The sequence below is a fragment of the Xenopus laevis genome, chromosome 4S (genome assembly GCF_017654675.1).
Source record: "Xenopus laevis strain J_2021 chromosome 4S, Xenopus_laevis_v10.1, whole genome shotgun sequence".
Lineage (NCBI taxonomy): Eukaryota > Metazoa > Chordata > Amphibia > Anura > Pipidae > Xenopus > Xenopus laevis.
Genome location: NC_054378.1, coordinates 70,644,546 through 70,666,874, shown reverse-complemented (window position 1 = coordinate 70,666,874; position 22,329 = coordinate 70,644,546). Strand labels below are relative to the sequence as shown.

Genomic DNA, 22,329 nt, shown 5'->3' with positions numbered 1-22,329 from the left:
ATTCAGTATTCTATTGGAACAATACCTTTAATAGTTTTTCAAAAGTCAAAGTTGTGAGGATTATTTCTACCCAGAAATGGTTTGCTACGATTAGATGTAAATAAGCACAGCTGCCTTACAACCAGCTAGTCCAAAGTAAATGCCCATTCATCACTCGCCATGTACAAGTATGTCCAGTGAATATTACACATTTAAGAAAAATAGGTTCTTAAAATGGTTAACTTGTACCACATGAAAGACAAAATATCGGTTACAGTGGACAGCATCTCCGCTCTTTATTTCTGCTTGCTGAAGTACTCTTTGCTCTTTTGGACATCTGGCGTGATGGTGTCACTTCCTGGCTGCCATCCTGCGGGGCAGACTACAAAAAAAGAATGTAACAGATGAGTTGCTAGAAACTCTCTTAATGTAACTTAAATGGTAGCTTGGAAATATCACACACACATTTTATATATACAGTATAATATATAAAAAGTCATACATAGAAACAATCGTGTGTTTCAACTCACCCATCTGCAAGTGCACAGCTAATCCAGAGAATGTTCTGTTTACCACTTAGAGGTCTTTGTAAACACATATGCTGGATTTATAGTGTACATATAGTGGTCCTTCTGTTCTGTAAACATCCTAGTGCTTAATTATCTTATTTTTTAATCACCAGGTATGAAGAATGGCACAATGCAGTCATCATTAACACAATATTTAAACCTCTCAGATACTGCATCTCGGGGGTATAAGAATATGCATGACCCTGACTTGTGCAGCTTGCTACATATCTAGATACTGGCAATGGGAAGATTTGGAGGCACATTTATCAAGAGTCGAACTCATGTGGGGTTTTTTTTTTTTTTTTAAACTCCCATGAACTCGAAATTCAATGTATTATATATATTATTATAAATGTATTATAAAAATCTATTTTTTTTTTTTAAAAATCGGGTGAATAGGATCGACCGTAAAAAATAAATAAATAATCAAATCGAATTAGATTAGAATTTTAAAAACTGAATTCGAGTTTTATTCTACGAAAAAAAAACTTGAATGTCAGGAAGGCTGCGAACAGCTCCAAATTAATCACTGGACGTCACCCATTGACTTAAAGGAGAAGGAAACCCTTTCGGCGCAAAACCCCTATCCCTCGGGCAAATACCCCTAACTTGTTAGTCACCCCTCTGTGCAGGTCCTATCTTGCCGAGTTCACGGGTCGCATCTTTGTCCATGCGCTCTTCTTCCTGTACTGATCGGCGTTTGGCGGCGCATGCGCAGTAGGAGGCATTTGCCGGTTGGATCTACTGTGCATGCGCCCGAATTTCACAAAGTTTCCGATTTCTTTTTTTCAGAAACTTTGTGACCTTCGGCGCATGCGCAGTAGATCCAACCGGAAAATGCCTCCTACTGCGCATGCGCCACCAAATACAGGAAGAAGGGCAATCGGACGAAGATGGCGCCCCGTAAACTCGGCAAGAGAGGACCTGCATGGAGGGGCATTTGCCCGGGGAGGGAGGTTGGCGATTTGCACCAAAAGGGTTTCCTTCCCCTTTAAACAGCAATTTGGCAGGTTTTAGGTGGCGAATAGTCTAATTCAAATTCTTAGAGGGCCAGTGTATGATGAATCTCAAATATAATTTTTTTTTTTTTAAAAACTCGGATGGAATTTGAATCCCTAGTTGAATTTGACAGTTTTAAACATAAAAAAAAAAAAACAATTGAATTTCTATTCAACAGTGATAAATCTGCCCCTCGGTGTGTCAAAAAGCAAGTTCTCCTTTCAAAGAAAACTTGCGTTTTGTGGTTTGTCTGTCTGGTGATGTCTTGCTTTGGGAAAAACAGTCTTCTAAAACCATTAACCATAAATATGTTCTCTTAGGTTATCTGTAAATGTAACTGCTAATAAAAGCAATATCGGTTTGGTTGTTCAATGTCTACACTCTTGGCTCTGGCTCTAACTACTAAAATAATGTTTGCAAATCAGTTCATAAATGACCTGGAAAATAGGCTCCTGTAAAAATGCTTTAAAATAAAGTCATACTCAGGCATCAAAAAGGGATAAATACTGCTTTTTAGTATCAATTATATTTAATGTTACTGTTAAATTATTTAAATTTTTGAAATTAAAGTACATTGGAAATTTACTTATAATTACATTTAGTTCATGCTTAAAATTGTATTCATTCAGATTACAGAATTTTGTGATGAACTGCATTCATGCAAATTACTACTTAAACTCAAGAATTTAAACTCAACACAGAATTAATCTAGACCTTAAAGAAGTTGTTCACCTTCCAACACACCAGTTGTTATTTTCAGATATTTCACCAGAAATAAACTTTCTTCCCCCAATTATTTTGCCTTCTATTTGTGACCATTTCTCTAATATTGACATTTAAAGTAATTTTTTACCTTCTTTTGACTTCCTGAAGCAGCTCTGGTAGTGGGGTTACTGACTCGTATATACTTATGTATCAGTTTTGGACAGTTTATAATTTCTTATTTTGGCCCTGTAACAGTCCAGAATCTGCCAGTGAATTACTGAGCTGCCAGACAATCACTAGAGAAAGGAATTTTAAGCTTTAATTTTGGAAAAAATGTTCAAAAATAAACACGGAAAGCAACCAAAAAGAGTCTGTTTTTTGGTGAATAAGCTGGAAAACAATTGAACCGAGTGTTTGGAAGGTGAACAACTGCTTTAATTACATGTGTTTTGCGATTCTGTACCAGCTCAAGGCCACCACAGCTATTTGGCACTAACAATCTATGCCCCATTAACTCTCCATATTCTTTTCTGCCAATTCACAGCAAAAGTTCTAGGCTGCTGCGAGTTTAAAGAAGAACTAACCCCTCCCCCAATAGGGAGAGTCCCCAATCCCCACCTCCACATAGTCCAATACACACAGACCTCTTCATGCAGAGTATCTTTGGATACGTTCACTAAATGACAGCTGACCCTAAGCTTTTTTCTTATGCGCAGTTAGAGCCAGTTTAGTATTCACGCCTACTATGCATACGCCGGAAGTTCTGTAAAAAACAGAAAAAAAAAAGGAAAAAAAAAGGATCCAAAGATGGTGCCGTGAGCTCTGCTGTGCTTCTTTGCATGGAGAGGTCTGTGTGACATTTAGCGAGACTTTTTAAAAAAAAAAAAAAAAAATAGTGGACTATGTGGGGAGGGGGGAGAATGGGGGCTTTCTCTTAAGGAGGGACGTTTAGGTCTCCTTTAAAGGACCAACTCACAAAATACTTGATATAAAAATTGACAAGTTAGTAAAATCTAGTAATTTATTCATATTCAGATCACACAGGAGCATAGGAACAAGTGAATTCTGCATCCAAATGAAATAGCCAGCCCTGAAGCATATGCTACTATGAGAGATGTAACCGCACTTTCAGCTTATGCTTTTATCCTTTTTAACAACGCCCTAACTTAGCTTCTTAACAGCAGCCCTGAGCACAATGACTATTTGCACAAAGATGGCCTAACAAGATCAGAAGATGGAGAATAGCTACAGAAAGCTTTGGTGGCATGAAACATGTAAGTAAGATAGGGTTCAAAATTAGCTCTGAATTTTCCCCAGGAATTAGATCTGTTAATATTCAGTCCTCAAGAGCCATTGACAAATTAGATTTGCAAGCCAATAAAGCAAGAGTGGTCCTATACTGTCAGATTTGGTTTATTTTTTATCCTGTCTGGGCATGTATGACACCTTGGATATGCAATTCTGTGATCGGTTCATAGAAGGTCTGTTCACAAACAAAATATCTTAACTGCTGCTGCCTCTTTTCTGCAGGTAGGTTTAGCATGGCCATATTTAGATTTAAATACCTATTTTGCCATCACATGGATAGCCAAACCAATCTGTTGGTTGGGACACTGATAATTCAGATAAACCCAGGCTGCATCTGGTATGCTAATCTTTAATAGGGAAGTTAAACTGATATGATACGCTCTTCATAAGAAATGTGGTGTTTATTAAATAATACAGTCTAATGAAGTATATTTTATGCCACATTTAATAACTAATTTTATATATTTTATATATATATATTCAAAGTATTTTTATTAGTGCATGGTGCATCAACGTGTTTCGACTCACATGATACTTTATACAAAGTCTGAAGACGGCTCCATGTGAGTTGAAATGCGTTGATGCAACATGCACTAATAAAAATACTTTGATATATATTTGAAGGGTCAATGCCGTGAGTGCTTTCACTTGACTCAATTTTCATCTGATTCATTAAGAATACTTTGAAAGCAGCTAGTAAGTTGCATAGCATAGGACTGGCCAGATATGGGATGACTGACGTAGTTGGCCAGCCTAAATATATTGCAATATATGGACAAACAATCCCTGTTTTGTTTAAAGGGTAAGGCATTTTTTCAGTAGCAGTATGCACAAAATGTCTGTCTTAAATATATTGATAATGGGTTGAGTGCAGAGGACTCTTGTATTTTTTTATATATGTATTTATTTGTCTATATGTATTTTGTGGTCACAACCTCATTGCACCCCGCCTAATGGTTTTTAAAAATAAGTGGTGAGCACAACTTTCCCTTGTTTGTTGTGTGTATATCTATCTATCTATCTATCTATCTATCTATCTATCTATCTATCTATCTATATATATATACACACACATACATACATATACATGGAGTATACAGTGGAGTAACTAATGTGGGGGCCTAGAGCCCTGAAGTTCTCCACCACCCACTTTGCCTCCCTGCTGCCACCGCTGCTCGTGCTTTTGGTGAAGGGCCGTGCGTTCTGCTGTGGAACACACGGCCATCTTGGATTTAGTTTTTTACCAGCCTAGGGATCAGGGCGGGATGGGATCGGCATGGAGCCTGGTCTGATCAGCCAAAAGGCCCCATCCCAGCTCTGTTATGATCTGCTAGGTGACAGTTGGGGACAGGCTGAGCCTCACAGAGGGAACTGGAGAAGCCCCTGCCCGAGGGAGACTCAGCTCAGGTAAAAGAGGGGAAAGGGTCTGTTTGTTGAATTCTGGGAGTTGTAGTACAATAATCATCCCTCTTTGCACACAACTCAAAAAAAAAACCCCAACTCTGACAGTGAGGGACACAGTGTATCGCTGCATGTGCCTCCGTTTGTCCACTGCCACTGCTGGGGGGGTATAGGGTTGCCAACTTTTCTGAAAAAAAATACAGGCCTTCCTAAATATTTATCTTTATTACCTATTAATAACATTGGGATCAACCATAATTTTTACCGGCCAGGCCAGTAAAATACTGGCCAGATGGCAACCCTATGTACAGTATGTGTGTGTCAAAACCAACATCTGTGGCTGGCTGAGTGTTTGCACTTCTGTGGGTTATTCCCGAGGAACCAGCCACGTACAACACTGACTAACATGAGAATAATAACTAGAGTCCTTACACGTCTGCATGCTGTTACACACTCACCTATTGCATGCAAATTTGACACACAATATGCACATCTACTGTTACACATTTGTGTACAGCCACACATTAACCCCCTATTACAGGTGCACCCTATCTGCATTCTACCGTGTTGCACGCTCACTGCATACCTATGTAGTCACACAGACACATTTACAGTGTTACACACCACACCGTTTATATACACATTCCTTGTTATATAATTACCCTGCACATCTATACTCTTACTTACCCCCTACTGTAAATGATAAGAATATTAGAAGTCACTGACCATATAAAGGCACAAGACTGCAGGCTGGGTTATACAGGGAACTGGGAGTATCACTCATGTATTATAAGGGATAATGTACTCCCTAATGTAAATGATAAGGATATTAGAAGTCACTGAGGGGTTCTGTGACCATATAAAGGCACAAGACATATTTTACATGAATTACACTTAAGTGAAAAAGGCAGCTCTTTATGTACATAATTTTTTGCAGTTTTTTGGCATTTTCTTTCAATTTCATTACATATGAATTAGTACGCAGCCACACAAACTGATAAGGTGTGCACAGGATATAACCCGTCATAGAAGATTGATTTGTATCAATCTCCCCCACCATCAAGGAGACATTATCCACAAAGCAAATAAGCTCAGAAATACATTTTATTTATAAGAGGTCCTGGCAAACTTTTTGGTGCATGCCCTGTTGTTCAGGTGCCTGAGCACATTGGCTTTGCAGAGACTGCTTCATTGGAAATTGCTTCACACTTTTCCTATAAGAGGAATCTGGAGTGAGCACCTCCCTATATACATTTCTTTGTATTTTGTTTTGCACTGGCATCTGTGCTGCGTCAGCATAACTATTAAGCGTCTTAAATTAAATTTAGGTTTTATATATGTATTAGAATGTTTTATTTATGTATTAAGTTGCAAGTCTTAAGAATATATCCATGAATTTAAATAAAAAGTGTTCCCCTTGCACTTCAACTGTAACATGCCAGAATTATGGGGCCTATATCATGCTATGTAAAAGATTACACATATATATGTAGCCCTGCTGGGAGTGCTGGGATCTCTAGGTCAACTACTACTTAAAGGCTTGCTGGTGTTAAACACATGTATACAAACATGTATATGCAAACTGACAGAAATAGAGACGATTAGGAAGCCCTTGAGGACAGAGATTGATATTTCGGAATGGAATTTCTGGCACAAAAATATATATTAAATCTGCACAATTATCTCATTGTTGAGAGATTGCATATCAAAGCAAGCCTCTTAAAATCTGTTTTACCACAGGGCTTTCACTTGTTTCAGTGAGCTGTGTAACCCACTCAGCTTTATCTGGAAAAATTACAGACAGACAGTGGTACAGTTGTCAAATGATGTACTGCAATGCAAATGGAAAGTTAAGTCAACAAACTATATGTCAAACAAATATACACAATAGAATATTAAATCACCATTACCACCTTCAGTAAGTTAATGCTTGTCTAGAACTGGGAGGTTACTTAGTCATAGTTATAGTCTGGCAGAGGGCGAACCCACCTTCTCCATATTTGTCTGTGAACTGGAAAGCCTGTACAAGTCTCAGAGTCTCATCAACAGAGCGCCCAACAGGTAAGTCATTAATTGTTATCTGTCTCAGTATGCCTTTCTCATCGATAATAAAGAGACCTCTGTCAGAAAAAAAAAAAATACAATAATTAGTTCTTTTTTTTCTTAAGTTTAGCAGCTATGCTGCAGGGCAGGCCCCCACACCCGTCCCTTTACATGGTGGCCCCATGCCTTTGGTAATGGGTGTTGGTCTGGGCAGTTTCCAGAGGATTAATCTCATGGAACCGATGCCGTGGTCTAGGTTATCTCTCTCCTTTGAAAGCTAATGGTGGGGGAGGACTAAGTCCTGTGATTGAAACCAATGTCCAGGTCGGGAGACCTCTATTTCAGGTAATGCTCTTATGCCGGGAGGCTTTAGCATTTGAGTATTATGACCAGAGTTAAACAGTTAGGGACCGCCATATGGGTTTTACCTTGGTATGGTGGCTTTTCAATTCTATAATCATAATTTTGTAACTAAAAATTCATTCAAATTCACATTCAGATAGGGGTATAAAAAATTCTAATGTGTGAATTTTGAAACTCGAAAATTCGAATTTGCTATTCGACCCTTGATAAATCTGCCCCTACATGTGTCCCAATAAAAAAAATGTTTGTTTTTTTATTATTAAAAGTTAATTGTTGCAATTGTGCCCACGTTAAATTACATGTCTTTTTCAATCTCTGCTACAGGTAATTTGTAACACAAAAACACAATTTAGAGACAGCTAAAACATACAATTATAGTTCAATTATAATTGAAAAGATATTTACCACCAAAAATCTGGGAACTTTTCGACAATTATATATCAGGGATAAATGATCTTTTGCACTTAAGTGATATAGAGCAACAAATACTAGTATTAGTAACTAACAGCTTTGTGTAAATTTAAATGGATTTTTTCAGTAACTTCTATTCTCTGCTTAAAATTGTACTTTAAACTTAAATTAACTTTGCTTTTAGGGCTGTGCAGGTTGGGACTGGAAATCTGTAGATTGGTGCTGCTTAAATATGCCATAGATATTCACTCTTTAGTGAGCTGTGTGGGGCTGTTTTAAGTTTCAGTGTACTTGAAATGCCAGGGCCTATTTTAATTCTCAGTCAAGGTAAAGGGCTGTGGTTCCCAAACTGTGGGGATCAGCCTGAAGGCCAGTTTGGGTAAGAACTGAGGAGAATGACCATTTGCTGACCTTACCAAAGCAAGGTAGGACAGCAAAGGGAGAATTGAACTTAAAAAATCCACTACTCCATTAGGGTAATGGCACACAGGGCTACTTTGGGCATTAAGATGTATGTTTAGTAGCCTAAATTAGCCCCCATAGGCTTAATGCTGATATGTACAGTATCCAGACTTCTATCACCTTACAAGCACTGATACAAGGGCTTCTTTGGCAATTTCCATTCAAGTCTATGGGGATGATGGTTTCAGGCATATTAGGACTGTGACTTTGGCCTACTAAAAAATAACAGAACCCTTAAAGGGATACTGTCATTGGAAAACTTGTTTTTTTCAAAACACATCAGTTAATAGTGCTACTCCAGCAGAATGCTGCACTGAAATCCATTTCTCAAAAGAGCAAACAGATTTTTTTATATTCAATTTTGAAATCTGACATGGGGCTAGACATTTTGTCAATTTCCCAGCTGCCCCTGGTCATGTGACTTGTGCCTGCACTTTAGGAGAGAAATGCTTTCTGGCAGGCTGCTGTTTTTCCTTCTCAATATAACTGAATGTGTCTCAGTGGGACATGGGTTTTTACTATTGAGTGTTGTTCTTAGATCTACCAGGCAGCTGTTATCTTGTGTTAGGGAGCTGCTATCTGGTTACCTTCCCATTGTTCTTTTGTTTTGCTGGGGGGGGAAAAGGGAGGGGGGTGATATCACTCCAACTTGCAGTACAGCAGTAAAGAGTGATTGAAGTTTATCAGAGCACAAGTCGCATGACTTGGGGCAGCTGGGAAATTGACAATATGTCTAGCCCCATGTCTGATTTCAAAACTGAATATAAAAAAATCTGTTTGCTCTTTTGAGAAATGGATTTCAGTGCAGAATTCTGCTGGAGCAGCACTATTAAATGATTAATTTTTTTCCCCATGACAGTATCCTTTTAAAGTGCCGAACTAGCCCCATGTGCCATTACCTATATTAAAAGAGCAGAATTTTACTGGATAGAATAGTAGTTAATAATAAATAGCTAAACGAATGGGAGAGCAGACAAACCTACATGAAAGGATTTCACGAACTGAATGACAATAAATTAATAATTTATTAAGTGTTGAATTAAAAATTCAAATTCTCTTTTTTTTTATGGTCAAAACTCTCAAATTCGAATAGTTAATTATCCAAACTCGATTCATCATACTCTGGCCCTTTAAGGGTCTGGCCACACGGGCAGATTCGGGAATATTAGACACCTAGGTATTAACCTTACCTAAATGAAACTCCATCATCCTCTTTGAAAACACCATAGTCCTTAGCGATAGTATGCTGAACATCTGCCACAAGTGGTATTTTCATTTGGCCCAAACCACCTTCCTTGCGGGGTTGGTTAATCCTGCGAAGGAAGCAATCGTTTGTTCACAAACATGATGAAAATGCTGCAGGAGAGATCAGCTGATTTATTTATGACTTATTTGTTAATGGAAGCATACCAGGCTAAATGACAGTAATGAGAGTCCCCTGATGCACCAATAACCTCACAGTTAATCTTCTTGAATTCCTCAACCCGGTCACTAAAAGCTATGATCTCAGTGGGGCACACAAATGTGAAATCCAGAGGGTAAAAGAAGAATACAACATACTTTCCTGTGGATGAAGAAAGATGTAACAGAATTAAAAACTAAAAGTTCAACATCACTAAATAAAAAAAAAAAGTATACTGCATGAAATGCACATTAAAAAAAATATGTTTAAATATATTATTTAAACTCTAAATTGAATTGCAAATAGTACAATGACAACACATCAAATGTCAGAATTAAGAGTTTTATTGTCTTCAGAAAAATATAAGCTCATTTTGAATTTGATGCCTACAACACATTTCCCAAAAGTTAGGACAAGGGCAAAAAAAGACTGAAAATGGTTGTGTAATGTTAGGAACATCTTGCCTTTTGGCAACAGGTTGGTAACATGTTTGGCGATATAAAGAGCTCCTAGAAAGGCCGGGACTCTGGGATAATGAAGGGGAGTGTACCCCCACTCTGTGACACAAGGGACAAGGCTGAAAGCCAATACTTGATGGCCATAATCTTCAGGCTCTTAGGGGCAAATTCACTAAGACGCGAAGCGCCGAACGCTAGCGTTAATTCGCTAGCGTTTGGCATTTTCGCTACTGCGCAAATTCACTAACGAACGCTGGCGTAGTTTTGCTAGTGTTACTTTGCAAACTTACGCCAGGAGAATCTTCGCTAGCGACGAAACTACGCAAATTCACTAACTTGCGCAGTGTACTGAATGCTACCTTTTACGCTAGACTTCCTTCGCCACCTCAGACCTGGCGAAGCGCAATAGAGTAGATAGGGATTGTTTAAAAAAAAGTCAAAATTTTTTCTAAGTCCCAAAAAACGCTGGCGTGTTTTCTACATGATGGGTGATAGGCTGAAAAAGATCAAAAATTTTTTGGGGCTCCCCTTCCTCCCCCCTATATTTCCTGACTCATGGCAACTTACCTAAACAGTGGGCACATGTGTAGGGCAAAATAAAATTTTTATTTGCTGATTTGAAGGTTTTCTAGGCATTTGTAGTGCAGATACGTGTTCCTCCATTGAAATTTGAATTTCGCGCTGTATGCAAATTAGCCTTCGCTAGCGCAACTTCGCTTTATATAGCGAATCAACGCTAGCGCAACTTCGCAACCTTACGCTACCCCTGTGCGCAACTTCGGATTTTAGTGAATTTGCGGAGCCCTGGCGAAACTACGCCTGGCGAAGTGTGGCGAAGTTGCGCCTGGCGCAACTTCGCATCTTAGTGAATTTGCCCCTTAGACGGAACTGCATTAAAAGAAGCCTGATTCTGTAGTGGAAACTACTGCACAAGTTCAGAAATACTCAAACAACTTGTCTATAAAACACAGTTTGTCATAGTTATTAAATGAATGTTAAAACCCTTGCATGCAAAGAAAAAAACATATGTAAACATGATCCATACCACCGCCTTCTCTGGGCCCAAACTTATTTTAGATTACTGAGAAACTGAAAAGCTGCCCTGTGGTCTGGCAAAATATGAAATTCTTTTTGGAAAGAGTGGAGGTCACATTATCCATTCTAAGGAGAAGGACCTTCGGGCTAACTGCACACAGTTCATAACATAGTAAGTTGGCTTGATAAAAGACACATCAATCAAGTTCAACCTTTTAAGTCTATGTAAACTTGCCTAACTGCTACTTGATCCAGAGGAAGGCAAAATACCCCATTTGAAGCCTCTCCAATTTGCCTCAGAGGCGGAAAAATTCCTTTCTGACTCCAACATGGCAATCGCACCAGTCCCTGGATCAAGTTGTACTATGAGCTATCGTTCATAACCCTGTATTCCCTTACTTGCTAAAAAGACATCCAACCCCTGTAGAGATCAGGGTAGTGCAAGGCCAAGAACCCCTTCTTAAAGCTATCTAATGTATCAGCCAATACAACTGATTTAGGGAGAGAATTCCACATTGTTACAGCTCTCACTGTAAAAAAAACCTTCTGAATATTTAGAGGAAACCTAATTCTTCTAATCAGAATGGGTGCCCACATGTCAGCTGGAAGGACCCACTGGTAAAGCATGAGAGATTATTATATGATCCCCTTACAGCACTGCTGTCCAACTTCTGTGGTACCGAGAGCCTGAATATTTCTGGCCTACATGGTGGAGGGCCAATAATGGAAGCCAGGGTTAGCCACTCCCTGTTTTTAAACCACACCCATGTTACCACACGACCATGTCCACATTAATGATGGTAGCACACCAAAAAAAACAAATGGTTGGTGCTCACTGCAGGGATATCACTTATCACTCATAAAGTTGTTATATTAAGATATACCCATAAAGGAACAGTTCAGTGTGACAGCCTGCCAGAAAGCAGTTCTATCCAAGTGCTGGCTCTTTCTGAAAGCACACGACCAGGCAAAGTGACCTTAGATGGCTGCCTACACATCAATATTACAACTTAGAAAAATACACTTGCTGGTTCAGGAATGATATTTAATATGGTAGAATGGATTATTTGTAGTGTAAACAGTGTAATTCATGACAGAATCCCTTTAAAAGAAGAGCTGGTGCAACACAGTGGGTAAAATACTGTACCCCTGTCAACTTTTTTAAAACAAATTTATGGCATCAGATTCAAAACAAGCATATCTTTTTCAGAAACAGTAATATTTCTCAGTTTCAACATCTGATATGCAATTAAATATAGGGTTTCCATAATTTGCAAACCATCCCATACCTTTTTTATTAACATTTTTACAGTGCCCAATAGTAACCTGCAATGGAATGAAGTCTTAACGAACAACTACCTCAGGTTGTCTTTGAGGGACAGATTGGGAATACATAAAACATTAGCCAAAAGGAAAGAAGACTGGTCAAGAAAACAGGGCTGCATTGCCTCAATCAGAAATTTCTGCTATAGAATGGGTAATAAAACTAAAAAAAAAATCAATAGAGTATAACTGGGGGTCAGTTCATTTGGGTGTTGAACCAACAAACATACTAACAACTGCTGACCAATTCCAAGGGCCAAATGATCAGATCAACCCAATGCCCATTTCATGGTCCTTCAGATCCTTCAGTATATGGCCACCTTTAGACACTGCAGTCTCCAACAATTTTAATTCTTAAAAAACAAAAAAACACATACCCCCACCCCCAACAGATTAGCCAAAATAACAAACCTTTGTAGTCTGAAATTTTAAGATTTTTGAATTGTCCATCTGGCATCACTGCCTGAGCTGTGAAGTCTGGTGCAGGCTGTCCAATTTTTGCATTTCCGACAGACATTGTAAAGGTCTAGGTCTAGGGGGAGAAAAAAAAAAAAAAAAATCAGTGAAATAGGTATAAAAAATTTTCTCCTACAAATTAGACTGCATAACAGATTTGTTCAGTATCCATCGCTGTATGCAATTATCAAGTTTAAGAGCAGCAGTACAGCCTGAAGTTTTAGTACTACATTGCACAAGATATATGCAATTGTATTAATTATACCATAGCTTTGTTCCCATACACTTCAACATACTTTCTCAAGTCCACTGAAGTACAATTTTTGCAGTTTATGAAACAGCACAACCAGAGCTTCTTTTTTGTTTCCCACACATACATTTAAATAGGTTAAGTGGAAGCTTGATGTTGTTTAAAGGGATCCTGTCATCGGAAAACATGTTTTTTTTCAAAACACATCAGTTAACAGTGCTACTCCAGAACAATTCTGCACTGAAATCCATTTCTCAAAAGAGCAAACAGATTTTTTTATATTCAATTTTGAAATCTGACATGGGGCTAGACATTTTGTCAATTTCCCAGCTGCCCCCAGTCATGTGACTTGTGCCTGCACTTTAGGAGAGAAATTCTTTCTGTCAGGCTGCTGTTTTTCCTTCTCAATGTAACTGAATGTGTCTCAGTGAGACATGGGTTTTTACTATTGAGTGTTGTTCTTAGATCTAACAAGGCAGCTGTTATCTTGTGTTAAGCTGGCCATAGATGTTGAGATTTTTAAAAGATCAGATCCTGATCGTGAGACCACGATCTTCTCAGAACGATCGTACGAATCTACCATCAACTAAAAGGACCAATTTACCAGGAAAACAAAGGGGAGCTGCCTGCTTGGCCCTGCAAACATAGAGAGATTGCACTGGGACCGACAAAGATTTTTTGACCTGTCCGATCAATTTCCCGACAGATGTCGGCCGAAAAATCGTAAGATGTACGATCGTTCGAATACCACTAACCGCACGATAATTTCGAAGGATTGGTCGGGCTTCCCTAAAATCGGTCGTTCGGCAAGAAGAATCGTCGCGTCTATGGGGACCTTTAGGGAGCTGCTCTCTGGTTACCTTCCCATTGTTCTTTTGTTTGGCTGCTTGGGGGAAAAAGGGAGGGGGATGATATCACTCTAACTTGCAGTACAGCCGTAAAGATTGATTGAAGTTTATCAGAGCACAAATCACATGACTTGGGGCAGCTGGGAAATTGACAATATGTCTAGCCCCATGTCAGATTTCAAAATTGAATATATAAATAATCTGTTTACTCTTTTGAGAAATGGATTTCAGTGCAGAATTCTGCTGGAGCAGCACTATTAACTGATTCAATTTGAAAAAAAAAAATTCCCATGACAGTATCCCTTTAAAATGCTACAGCTTTATAAATACAATTATAAATAGGCTATACAAATAGTTGGACCCACATATTAACCATTAAACATTCAGAATTGCATGGAAATCTCCTTCTCGCCAGATTCAGTCATATGAAAAAGTTTGGGAACCCCTCTTAGCCTGGAAATAATTTAATCCACTTTCAACAAAGATAACAGCGGTATGTCTTTCATTTCCCAGGAACATCAGAGTACTGGGGAGTTTTCTGAACAAAGATTTTTAGTGAAGCAGTATTCAGTTGTATGAAATTTAATCAAATGTGAAAAACTGGCTGTGCAAAAATGTGGGTACCCTTGTAATTTTGCTAATTTGAATGCATGTAACTGCTCAATACTGATTAGTGGCAATACCAAATTGGTTGGATTAGCTCGTTAAGCCTTGAACTTCAAGGCAGGTGTGTCCAATCATGAGAAAATTTATTTAAGGTGGCCAATTGCAAGTTGTGCTTCTGTTTGACTCTCCTCTGAAGAGTGACAGCATGGGATCCTCAAAGCAACTCTCAAAAGACCTGAAAACAAAGATTGTTCAGTATCATGGATTAGGGGAAGGCTACAAAAAGCTATCTCAGAGGTTTAAACTGTCCGTTTCAACTGTAAGGAATGTAATCAGGAAATGGAAGGCCACAGGCACAGTTGCTGAAAACCCAGGTCTGGCAAGCCAAGAAAAATAGATGAGCGGCATATGCAGAAGATTGTGAGAATGGTTACAGACAACCCAAAGATCACTTCCAAAGACCTGCAAGAACATCTTAATGGTGTATCAGTACATTGTTCTACAATTCAGCGCAATTCGCACAAAGAACTTCTGTATGGCAGGGTGATGAGAAAGAAGCCCTTTCTGCACTCATGCCACAAACAGAGTTGCTTGTTGTATGCTAAAGCTCATTTAGAGAAGCCACAGACATTTTGGAACAAAGTGCTTTGGACTGATGAGACAAAAATTTAGTTATTTGGTCATAACAAAACGCGCTTTACATGGTGGAAGAAGAACACCGCATTCCAAGAAAAACACCTGCTACCTACTGTCAAATTTGGTGGAGGTTCCATCATGCTGTGGGGCTAGTTCAGGGACTGGGGCCCTTGTTAAAGTCGAGGGTTGGATGAATTCAACCCAATATCAACAAATTCTTCAGGATAATGTTCAAGTATCAGTCACAAAGTTGAAGTTACATAGGGGTTGGATATTCCAACAAGAGGCAAAAGTACAATATTCTGGAATGGCCGTCACAGACCCCTGACTTGAATATCATCGAAAATCTATGGGATGATTTGAAGCAGGCTGTCCATGCTCGTCAGCCATCAAATTGAACTGAAAAGGATTTTGTATGGATTTATGGTCAAAAATACCGCCATCCAGAATCCAGACACTCAAACGCTATAGACGCTGTTACATTTGCAAAAGGAGGCTCAACTAAGTAATATCTCTGTTGGGGTGCCCAAATTTATGCACCCGTCTAATTTTATGATGCATATTGCATATTTTCTGTTAATCCAATAAACTTTGACTGCTGACATATTACTGTTTCCATAAGGAATGTTATATATTAAAAGGAAGTTGCTACTTTGGAAGCTTAGCCAATGATAAACAAAACTCCAAAGAATTAAGAGAGGTTCCCAAACTTTTTCTGTTAGTATATATGATCATCTGCTGAAATTAGAACATGTCTCACTTGCCTAATCATTTGCTTAACTGCAAAAAACCTAGAACAAGAGTACAAGGCTCAAGGATATCAGCAAGGCTACAAGGAAGCATTACAACTTTTGTATTTCACAGATCTTCAGTGTTTGTAGCTATTTCAGTGACAGTCGGACTGTGTCCACCCCAGAACATTAGGTGGCACTTCTAAAACCATATATATTATCATTATCCAGTATATTATCATCCACTGCAAACAACAAATCTGAATATTTAATGTGCATTTGCCAGCAGAATAACAACTAAAAATCCTACCACAATTTTACATCCCTTGTGTAACACACAAGTCAATGGTAAAAATCCAGGCTTCACGGAATTGCAGCATGAACTGTATAACTTCTAACTTGTAATTACTTGGAAAGAACTCCCTGACCTTCAGATGAAGTCATTGCAAGTTGGGTGTCAGATGAGAAGGTGGTTCAACAGGAATCTCTACATTGTTCTATACCAAGTTAGCACTTCAGAGTCTACCAAAGACGGTATTCAAGGGTCAGTCAAGACTAGATTGGACTTGATTTGGCAAGACAAAGTATAATTGTAATTAGGGTACTTCAATGTGCAGAAAGGTAGCTTCGATGTTTGGCAGCGTGTGATGTGCCAGAAGGGTTCAAAGAGTCAGCACAAAATTGTGCACTCAATGCACATACTTACATCCAAATTTTAAACAACTTTAAGTCATTAATTAACTTGAACTTCAGGTCAGAGTTCATTGCATATACTGCACAGGAATCAGCAAGTGTTTCGTTCTTCCAAAGGGCAATTGTTATGGCCATAAATGTATCAACCATACTTTGAGAAAACAAGAATACGTATCACTTGAGGATTCCAAGTTGCTAAAACCTGGGCCAGCCTTCCTCTTATCACAACAATTCACCAGCTCTGGGTACTATTCTGCGAAAGTGCTGAGGATATGGGGAAACCGGAAGAGTATGGCAGGCCTGTGCATTTTTTTGTAAGAAAGCATCTAAAGTAAGCAACTAGAACTTGGCACCCCACAGCCAACAAATACTGTTGAAAGAAGCAATCAGTTGCTTAAAGGGATACTGTCATGGGGAAAAAAAAATTTTTCAAAATGAATTGGTTCATAGTGCTGCTCCAGCAGAATTCTGCACTGAAATCCATTTCTCAAAAGAGCAAACAGATTTTTTTATATTCAATTTTGAAATCTGACATGGGGCTAGACATATTGTCAATTTCCCAGCTGCCCCAAGTCATGTGACTTGTGCTCTGATAAACTTCAATCACTCTTTACTGCTGTACTGCAAGTTGGAGTGATATCACCCCCTCCCTTCCCCCCCAGCAGCCAAACAAAAGAACAATGGGAAGGTAACCAGATAACAGCTCCCTTACACAAGATAACAGCTGCCTGGTAGATATAAGAACAACACTCAATAATAAAAACCCATGTCCCACTGAGACACATTCAGTTACATTGAGAAGGAAAAACAGCAGCCTGCCAGAAAGCATTTCTCTCCTAAAGTGCATCAACAATAGTGTTTAGCCGCACACCACTTACTTGCTTGCTGGGTGCATCCGTATCCCTGGCCGCCTCAAAGCCAAATATTGCACAGATATATAAAGTGGGAAGGAGCACACCAAAATGTCCAGGCAATGCCTTAGTTCATATGCAGATTTATTGAGTGCACAAGCTTTCGGGGTCAGAACATTGCACCTGAGGAAGGGGTTCTGACCCCGAAAGCTTGTGCACTCAATAAATCTGCATATGAACTAAGGCATTGCCTGGACATTTTGGTGTGCTCCTTCCCACTTTATATATCTCCTAAAGAGCAGGCACAAGTCACATGACCAGGGACAGCTGGGAAATTGACAAAATGTCTAGCCCCATGTCAGATTTAAAAATTGAATATAAAAAAATCTGTTTGCTCTTTTGAGAAATGGATTTCAGTGCAGAATTCTGCTGGAGCAGCACTATTAACGGATGTGTTTTGAAAAAAAAATTTTTTCCCATGACAGTATCTCTTTAATGATGTCACTTATAACATGACTTGTTGAGACATGCATATTATTAATAAACAAACAAAAAAAAAACATTTCACCCAGTGCTGTAAAATATATAACGTTTCTTAGGAGTTCTGTGGCCATACAAATTTAAATTAAAGAACAGGACTGCTTGTGTCTTTATTGAAGTTTCACAACATTCTAAAATATTTGAGCATGACCTTAAAGGAGTTGTTCACCTTCCAAAAACTTTACAGTTCAATTGTTTTCAGATTATTCATCATAAACAAAGACTTGTTTTAATTGCTTTCCATCTTTTATTTTTTACTCTTTTCTCAAAATGTAAGTTGAATGTTCCTGTCTTTAGTGTTTCAGTCTGGCAGCTTTTTTAACTTTATGTTTGCTTCTCCTTTAAAAGAGTTGTCAACTCCCCCTCCTAGAGCTGCTTTAGAAAAATTAAACTTAATACTTCAATATTAGGTCACAAATAGAAAAGTGATTGGAAAAGTATTTTTGGTGATCTATCTGAAACCAACTAAACAGTAAAAAAAAAGTGTTTGAAGTTGAACAACCCCTTTAATGAACAAAATTATTCTTAAAACAGAAAGATTTATGCCATGCAGACTGCCATATTTAGGGCTCTTGCAGATGTTTTTTCACATTTGATAAGCACAGATTTTGAGTGCACCTAAATACATCCACTATTTTATTCCATTATATTCTGCCTGTTTGTACACATGGGTGTTCTTTTATTGCAGTGGAGTAAACATGCAGATTTTTTTTTTTTGCATCTTCATAATAAAGAGTGAAGTATTTTGAAATCACAAAAATGCAATATAAGCGTTTTTATCCACTCATCGTGCGATTTTAAAAGAGCAAAACAAAAAGAACCCCACCCATGTCTAAGTGCCCTCATCTAGAATCACACTATGTGGCTGTATGGTCATGCACGATTTTCCCATTAAAACTCATAGAAGCAGTTTTTTATGCATGTACACAGAAGCTGCAGCACCCCTGTAGGACAGCACAGAGTTCCTTGATATAGTGCCTAAATACTAACTGTTCTGTTATACAGTACGAGTAATAATTTGCAGGCTCAAGATTTAAAGGTCTATACTTGCACTTTTCTGTATTTATATTGTGTAAATCATCATGAACCTTTTGCACTAAAATGGTCTTTCAACCTTGCAAACTTTCATCACTGAAGTACAAACAACAAAACAAGTCAATACAGTACGGACTTCTAACTTGCCACTTAGGTGTGTAATGAGGGTAATAAAACCTGTACTTTGTGCAATTGCATAAGAGATTGTGATGGTATTTCTAGTATGAAACTCATGATAACAAATATTTGGTTTTACTGCTTTGAAAAGCATGACACTTGCCTCTCCCAGGACTTTCACAATGCAGTAAATTATGAATGCATATCCTTTGCAGCAATTCTGCGCCTGGCAGAAATCATTAATAAGCAATTGGCTTTAGATGCATGTGAGCGAGGGTTTACCATGGATGTGTTGCCATGGATGTGTTGCTATGGCAGGAAGGGGATCACATAGAAACAGTTGATCTATTTCATCACAATACCTGAAAAGAGGATCTGTTTATACCAGTGAAGAAAAGCTGATCTGTTGCCAACATGTACAGGATCAGCCCATTAGCACAAAGAGTGGATCTCAGTGCAAAAAATACATACTTGCACTGTGACTGTCTAATCCCATGCCTATCACATGCACATCCATGCACACATGGTCGGGCAGTGGATTGTTTCCCCCCCCCACGGGTGTATATATAACTTTCTTTTATAGCCATGCTATTTGCCAGTAGTGATTTGCAAGTTGCAGATTCATGCTGGAATGAGCCAGTTAAAGCAAGTGAAATCTGTCAGTGACTGTGTTGGCACGTAGAAGGATCACCGGCACACAGGAGTTTAGTCAGCAGGGCAAGCCCTTGCAATTTTATTAATGCAGTGCAACGTTTCGGGGCACACCCCTTTGCCCTGATGACTAAACTCCTGTGTGCCGGTGATCCTTCTACGTACCTTGTCTGGGCGGTTGCCGATTCCCCTACCACCGAGCACCAGGAAACTCTGCTTGGGTTTGTGAGGTGTGCGGTTTCTCCAAATTGGCTTGGAAGTGACTGTTGGCTGCAGCTGAAAAAATGCTTAGGCTAAGAAACACACAAAAAGTTGACTATTCACCTAAAGTCATATCTGTAAGACAACAATTATGCAAGCTATATGTGAAACAGATAACATAGTAAGTAAGGTTGAAAAAAGACATGTCCATCGAGTTCAACCTTTTTTTTTTTTTTTAACTACCTATCTGCCAGTTGATCCAGAGGAAGGCAAAAAACCCATCTGAAGCCTCTCCAATTTGCCTTAGAGGGGGAAAAATTCCTTCCTGACTCCAAAATGGCAATCGGACTAGTCCCTGGATCAACTTGGACTATGAGCTATTTCCCATAACCCTGTATTCCCTTACTTGCTAAAAAGCCATCCAACCCCTTCTTAAAGCTATCTAATGTATCAGCCTGTACAACTGATTCATAAACATGCACTCACTACTTTAGTTGATCTTTATGATACCAATTATACCCCCTTAGTGTTACTTGGTGACATCACACTGTGTGTGCAGCATTTCTTATGATGGACAATAAGCCAATTATTTCTGCTCAAAATGGAAAGCTGATGCAGGAAACAAATGTAGTGTCTAGAGCAGGCATCAAAATAATTCCATATCCTCTTTATTCCTAACAAAATCTGTTTTTTTTTACACTACGGATGGTTCCTATGCATTTCACAAGATTTCTTCTGAAGCATCTCCAGACTCATATGGAAAGGGGAAGTGACAAATCAATGAGACTCGCACGCCAGAAAAAAAACAATATCACCTCAACCAGTGTGTGTTCTGGAGCCTAGTCCTAGGGTTGCCACCTTTTCTGGGAAAAAATACCGGCCTTCCTATATATTTATCTTTTTTCCCTATTAACAACATTAGAATCAACCATAATTTTTACCAGCCAGGCTGGTAAAATACCGGCCAGGTGGCAACCCTAGTCCTAAACTAGCAGTTTGTGTCATGGCAGCATACTGATAATGGTACAGAAATGTGTCTGCAGACAACCTGTTGCACACAGATGCTGCATGTAATGTAAACATATTACCACTGTAGGTATATAGCCCAATAATACACAAAAGCCACCAATATCTTGTAAATGATATCTTTATAAACGGTGAGTTCTGATGTCATCAGTTATAAACAGTGAGTTCTGATGTCATTTCTGTCACACTGAAACTTGTGTATTATAATAAATAAAGTACCTCCAGTTGCAAAATATGAGGATATTAGAAGTTACCTCTTTGGAGTTCCAAGACCTGTATAAAAACACTCGGCCTTCAGCCTCGTGTTTTTATATGGTCATGAAACTCCTCGGTAACTTATAATATCCTTATATTTTACAAGAGCGGATACTTTATTCACTATAAAGCCACTTTCAGCCATGGAATATACACGTTAGGGACAAGACTTGGCCCTTTATTTCTGAAAAGAACACAACCACACTTGCAACCACCGTCACTTAATAAAACACTAGAATGACTGAGGTACAATTTTTACTGGTCTGTTTAGACAGCAGCAGCTAGACGGGACCTCCTCATACAGTACGTGCCTGTGCTAGTGTTGCTCAGTTACAGTGACTGGATAGATGTCAAGCAGAGCAGAACTCTGTCTAACTTGTTATCTCGCTTATGAGATGGATAGCACAGTTGCCGCCGGAGGCTAGACGTTGTCACGCAGAGGGAGCTGGCGCCCGGGCAGCGCGTTCAATAGGGAGTGTACTGTATAACAATGCGAGCTCTGTGCGAGGCGCCGCGGAATTACAGGATAATAACTCAACCCGGGACGAAACCACGAGGAAGATGCAGGTGCAGAAGTAAAGCTGTGGCGCTATGTACTGGATTATGTAAAGCCCCACATCCGCCCAAATTCAAGGCTTTTCACTAATCCCACCGAACACCCCCACCGGGTTATTGTACTAGGATCTGAGCCTCCACTACAGTTTCACGCAGCATGCTGGGAGTCGAACTACAGCAGGAGGGCCACTGTTTCCAGGAATACACTTAAATCTTTAGCGCATTATAGGGGTAATGTATGATTAGAATAAAAAGACCAAGAAGGAAGTACACCGACTAGGCACTGGTATTTCACATTTCAACTTGCTGGACTACAAATCCCATCACTCCCCCCAATGACTGTGAGAGATGGAAAGGCCCAGCTGAAAATGAGAAACGGCGCGAGCAGGATGTGTAATTTACATAGAGATGGTGCTGTCC

General features: G+C 39.1%; 1 protein-coding gene across 1 annotated transcript; it reads right to left on the bottom strand.

Annotated features, from left to right (window-relative positions):
- Positions 1–8: 8 nt before the first annotated feature.
- prdx1.S (peroxiredoxin 1 S homeolog) lies at positions 9–22,329 on the bottom strand. The gene is given in 6 exon segments (NM_001092016.1): positions 9–361; positions 6,951–7,081; positions 9,431–9,553; positions 9,651–9,804; positions 12,870–12,990; positions 22,312–22,329. Coding segments are annotated over 5 exon segments (600 nt in total). The 5' UTR covers positions 12,976–12,990; positions 22,312–22,329; the 3' UTR covers positions 9–275.